The 6,000-nt window shown below is 43.4% G+C and overlaps 1 protein-coding gene across 3 annotated transcripts in view; it reads left to right on the forward strand.

Annotated features, from left to right (window-relative positions):
- The window catches only part of LOC147437981 (uncharacterized), a 70,919-nt gene extending 65,128 nt beyond the window's left edge, over positions 1-5,791 (forward strand). For all 3 annotated transcript variants that reach the window (XM_086487369.1, XM_086487370.1, XM_086487371.1), the window contains one exon: positions 4,618-5,791. In XM_086487369.1, coding sequence (XP_086343495.1) covers positions 4,618-4,971 — 354 coding nt within the window. In that variant the 3' untranslated portion in view covers positions 4,972-5,791. The remainder of the gene's footprint in view (positions 1-4,617) is intronic.
- The last annotated feature ends 209 nt before the right edge of the window (positions 5,792-6,000 follow it).

The following is a 6,000-nucleotide window of genomic DNA, read 5'->3' on the forward strand; positions in this document are numbered from 1 at the left end:
GTGCTTTGGATGCGGGGAACAGGGACATATCTCCGCGAAGTGCCCTAAAAAGACACAGAAAGAACAGAATGAAAAAGACGACGACAGGCCAGAGAGTTCGAGAGCAGCTGAGGAACGTGGCAGAAAAGGTAGATAGAAAAGCAGAACTGTACCACATGGCGTGGGACTTGCACCGAATCAAATGAATGAAAGTACAAACTTTGCCGCTTTTTGGGGCAAAGTGAAGGATCAGGAAGCTCTTCTGGAGGAGCCAAGGCCAACTTCTTTTCACTTGGAATTGGCGGCTCGATTTGGAATTACGCCCGACAGACTGATGCCACAGGCGGAGGTAGTTCGACTGGCACCCGGGTGGGATGTTGCCATTACACCGAGCATTGGCAAACTTTGTTTGCAATGACAGGGGTGTTCAGGGCACGCGAGTGACGTTCTACTCCGGATCCCTTGGTACCACAAGAACTACGCCGTGGTTGACTACCGGGCCGAGAAAGCGACTTTGATAAATGAAGGGCTTAGAGATTGTACTTGATGAACTTCAGTTTCTTACTCATTCTTTTGGAAGAGAAGTGAACGATGGATAAAGGTTGAATATGTTTTGACCTGATCAAAAGAACGCCAAGATTTTTCTCCACACTCATGCCGATTGCTTTTCAGAGGGCCTAAAGATCAAACCATTGATCTGATATCTGGAAGCACGCCACCGAATCGGCCACCTTATCATGTGAGCCGAGCACAGAATGAAGAGATTATGAACCAAGTGAAAGACCACTTGGAAAAGGGTCTTGTCCAACCTAGTACTTCACCGTATTGCTCTCCAGTGTTTGTTGGTTTTGAAGAAAGACGGATCTTGGAGAATGTGCATCGATTATAGCACTCTCAACGAAATCACCATCAAGAACAGATTTCCGATTCCTAGGATCGATGATATACTCAACAGGTTACAGGGATCCTCGTGCTTTAGCAGGATTGACTTGAAGAGTGGATATCATCAGATCCGAATCGCGCGGAGAGACGTCTACAAGACAGCCTTTCGGACGACTTTTGGGTTATTTGAGTTTTGGGTGATGCCTTTTGGCTTAATCAATGCTCCTGCGATATTTAATCGGATGATGGATAGGATTTTTCGAGAGTACAGGCTATTTGTTGGCACTTTCTTTGATGATATCATTGTTTTCTCCAAGAATGAGGCAGAACACAAAGATCATCTGCTTTAGAGATACACTTTTTTTTGGGATACTTTGTCTCAGTAGCAGCAGCAGGAGTGCAAATGGATCCGGCCAAGATAGACACTACCCGTGATTGGCCCGATTTGAAGAATGTCCATGAAGTTGAAAGCTTCTTGGGACTGTGTTCGTACTACAGATGGTTCATTCGAAAGTTTGCAGAGGTTGCTTCCCCTTTGCATATCTTGATACAGAAAGGAGTCCCTTTCTCGTGGGGATCCAGAGAGGTGATTGCCTTTCAGACATTGAAAGAGAAATTGACTACGGGACCTATTTTGACTTTGCCGGACTTGCAGAAGTCATTTGAAGTATATTGTGATGCTTATAGTCGTAGTCTGGGTGCGGTCTTGATGCAAGAAGGCCATGTCATTGCTTACGAGAGCCGATTGTTCTCTAGGCCGGAGATGACAGCACAGATTTATGAGAAAGAGATTTTGGCGGTTATCCATGCTCTTGCTCAGTGGCGGCATTACCTACTCGGAGCGTATTTTACTGTCTTTACAGACCATCAGAGTTTGAGCTACTTCTTGTCATAGAAGCAGCTTTCGGAAAAGCAGATGCGGTGGGCGAACATCTTGTCACATTTTCACTTCCAGTTTGTCCATGTGCAGGGACTGAAGAATGTGGTGGCAGATGCTTTGTCTCGGAAGCCGTTGGTTCTGGCTACTTCCGCGATACATCATAGGAGCTTCGAGGATATGGTCGATCAGGATGCCATAGATACAGATTTTGCAGATATTTTCACACGGATACGGGATGGGGAGACAGTAGTTGGATACTCCCTTCAGGAAGGCTACTTGATGAGAAAGACTATGTTGTGCGTTACACAGCCGTTGAGGGAAAAGGTTATAACTGAATGCCACTGTCCACCTTTAAGGCGTCACCGCGGCATTGCTACCACCATGAAGGGGGTAGAGAGATACTTCTTTTGGTCGAGACTCAAAAAGGATGTGGAAGAGTTTGTACGCAGTATGCCAGAAGGTCAAGTTTGACAGGCATAAGGCACAGGAATTGTTACAGCCTTTACCCATACCCACCCGCCCGTGGGAAAATATTGAAGTGGATTTCATTTTTGATCTCCCGAGAATACAGAATGATCACAATGATTTTCCGATTACATGGCACGTCTGAGACGATTGTCTCCGACAGAGACCCCAGATTTATGAGTTTGTTTTGGAATGCAATTTAGGAGAACATTGGCACGCAGTTGCAGTTCTCGCCATCGTTCCACTTGCAGACTGACGGCCAATCTGAGATTGCCAATTCAGTGGTTTTAGATTTATTGAAGTCTTGTATCTCGGATCGGAAGACTCAATGGGAAAAGAACTTACCTTGGGTGGAATTTGCCTACAATAACAAGATACACTCTTCGACGGGGAAGACGCCATTTGAGATTGTTGAAAGTGCTGCGAAGGTTCCATCCTTCCTGAGTACGAAAGATTAGATATTTGAAGCGGATGAATATTCGCGAGATTTGGATACGGCTTTTGCCAAGGTTCGCGAGACTTTGCAGAAGTCTCAAGAACGACGAAAAAAGGCAGCGGATCGCCATCGTCGCGACTTGAAACTGAAGGAGGATGATTGGGTGCTCTTATGTTTTGAGAAGGCACGCCTAAGAAAGAAAAAGGGAAAGGAGAGGCTTTTTCCAAAGCTTAGTATGCGATACTACAGACCTTTCCAGCTTATTAAAAAGATAAATGATGTCTCCTTCCGATTGAAACTGCCAGATACTTGGAGGATTCACAATGCATTGCATGTGAGTCTCTTGATACCTGTGAAGGGTGATGTGCCTGATGATGGGGAGCCTGATGAGCAACCCGCAGTGGAAGAAAACGAGGAGACCCTTGTTCTTGAACAGATTTTGGCACATACGAATACGAAGAAAGGTAAAGTCCGAAGGCAGTTCTTGGTTAAGTTCAAGAACTTTCTTGCATTTGATGCGAAGTGGATGGAGGAGGGGGACCTAGTAGATACTCCTCAGATCGTGAAACTTTACCTCGATGTTTTGGTTTAGCTTAGTCTACTGATGCCAAACGGAACCCATAAATTCAGCTTGGCCGAAGATCTGCTGCAGTGGGATGCACAAGAGGGGAGTTACTCCGCTCCTTTGTCAACAGATGCCTTGATTTTGATACTAAAGTCATTGATGTCTCTTTGAGCTTTAGGGAAACTGAGAGCTGATAGTATTCTGCTGGATGACTTTATGAAATGGAATTCCTGATAATGATACTGATTTGTTCTTGACTTCTTTTGAGTGCAGGAACTGATAGCCGAAATGACTGCAGCATTTTGGTCTGATTGATCTCGAATAGACATGGTTGCAATAGGGGTTAGTCAATCGGACATCGATGAGGTTCCGATTGGACCTAGATGTGATTGCTAGCTACATTGCCGATAAATCATGGTCTAAGATCTGAATGAATGTTGAATGTCATGTGATGTCTGGTGATGTCCTATGATGTCGTGTGATGTGACTGTCGATTTTGTACATGTGCTAGATGTGTGTTCCTAGTATGTAGGTACTAACAGTCAGTGTCTGCTAAGACGGTTTATGGCTTTTGTCGGTTTTGCAGGCGTAATCGCGGTCGATTACAATGCTTTCAAGAGGGGGGTATGTCACAAAGTGATAATGTGGCAGACAGCAGAAACCCTAATTTCTGCCAGAAACCCTAAAATTCTTGCAAACCCTAATTTCCGGAAATCGCGGAGGTTGAAAAAAAAAAAAAAGATGAGCGACACAAATTTTGCTTTTTCTTTACCTAAATGAGAAAGAGAGAGAATGCTTTTGCTTTCAAGTTTTGACTCTCTGTGAGAGAGAGAGAGAGCAATTGCTTTTGATTTGAAGCTTTTGGGCATCCCTTGTAACCTTTAAATTAGTGGTGAGGGCCTCACTTCTCAGAGCATATGGACGCAGAGTCTGAGAGTGAACCCCGAGCCACTCTCTTGTACTTTGATATGATTAATATAAAAAGAAATACCGAAAGGGGCGCGAGTCTTTGGAGCCAATATCTCTAGGCACGGAACTCCGCCGGGCCAGTGTAAATCTATTGTGATCTGTGACTTGTTTTGAAGTGGTTATTTGGTGCTGTCGCGGTTGATTCTTGACTTGGAGTGTCCAAGTCTATTACAATTCCTCTGGAATGATTCGCCAGGAGAATTGATAGCTATCTACGATGCTCTATGACGTATCCAGAAAATCTTTTTGTAGATCTACTTAACCAAGAAATCCAATGTGCACACGTTTAAACTAAAAATAGATTCGATCAAACTTGAACTGTACAAAGATAGCTATTTTAGCAACAGTTGCTTCTCAAGGTTGGTCTATGTAAATGCATTTTCTTAATCTTTATGGAAACATGTTCTTGATGTGTCCAATAATTTTTGTGTGAACAAATAGGCACAAGCTATGGGGAAGGCAGGCAATGAATTCATTAGGAAGGAATTGAGCATGAAGCATGTGTACGATTACATGCTACACTTGCTGCTTGAGTATGCTAAGATGTTACAATTTGAGCCCATGCCAGGAAAATTTGCGAAGGAGATGTGCCACGAGAGTTTTATGTGTCAGGCAACGTCCCACATAGAGAAGTCTGTGTATGAAGATTCTATGGTAAAGAGCCATAGCAAGTCTTCTCCTTGCTTCTTGCCCACAAGAGACGAGAATCGGATTGAGACAAGCATGCAGCAACATCTTGACATTAAGAGAATGATTGCAGAAGCTGAAGATAGAGGCTTATTTTCACAGAATTGAGCATTTGAGGCTTGTTTCAGCAGCTTTCTTGGTTTGAGGTGCAGATGAAAAACATGCCAAAGCTTGTTTGCCGGTTTTATGGATATCTGACAGTGGCAGGACCAATGCTTGATTCAATTGAGAAGGGGAACACACTTGTTAACACTGATGTGCAAAGTTATTTTATCTCCTTAGACAGTGATTACATTGCGGAGTTTGGCATCTTCGAGTTTTCCAAGAGGCAACATATGAGGCGAATGACATTGAAGAAGATTTGTTGATCTGGACAGAGAAGAGCAGCTGGTGGCCACTTGGGTATGAAAGGACAACCAAGTTTGTTTTTTCTATGTTGCTTTTTGCTTAGTCAACGAGAGCTGTGCATCTTTCAGCTCTTCCAAATGCTGATCGCTCAAAAGATATGCAGAAAGAGCTGCAGCAAAGGAGGTTTCATGCGAGTAAATGAAACCGATGGGAGTGAAGTCTCTCAGAGCCTTGGCATAGGTTATCAAAAGAGTTGTTGACGACACCCAAAATTGAATCTCACTCAGGACATTTTCACAGCTTCCTTATTTTTCAAACCCTAAAAAGTTGTACCATGTGCCTACATCTATGTTTCCAGGTTGTGTACTTGGAACCTGCATTGGCATTGAAAGGGTGCTCTTAACAATAATCATTTCAACAGAAGGAAACAAACAGTTCCTTTGGGCTATTTTGTAATATGTGCTGAGGAGTTTCTACCGCAGATGATGGTCAAGTATGTGTCAAATTGGCTTTGCTCCTGTATGTATGTGCGTGAAGGTGTCAAGGCAATTGATAATTACAACGAAACACTAGTTACTTCTGGATAAGCTGCCTTTTGGACTTAAGATAAGAAACATATGAAAAAGGGGAATGATGAATTAAAAATCTGACATACTCCCAGTTCTACTAGTGGCTGCACTGGTCTTTCGGCCAACTCAAAATGAGCTCTGCTTATTTTGAACCTCCTTATAAGGCCTTGTCTTGTGTGTGAAGCTAAACTTGCTTACTTGAAGCTCATGAGTCATTACA

This window comes from Adiantum capillus-veneris, chromosome 17 (assembly GCF_014529385.1).
Source record: "Adiantum capillus-veneris isolate H3 chromosome 17, ASM1452938v2, whole genome shotgun sequence".
NCBI classification, from domain to species: domain Eukaryota; kingdom Viridiplantae; phylum Streptophyta; class Polypodiopsida; order Polypodiales; family Pteridaceae; genus Adiantum; species Adiantum capillus-veneris.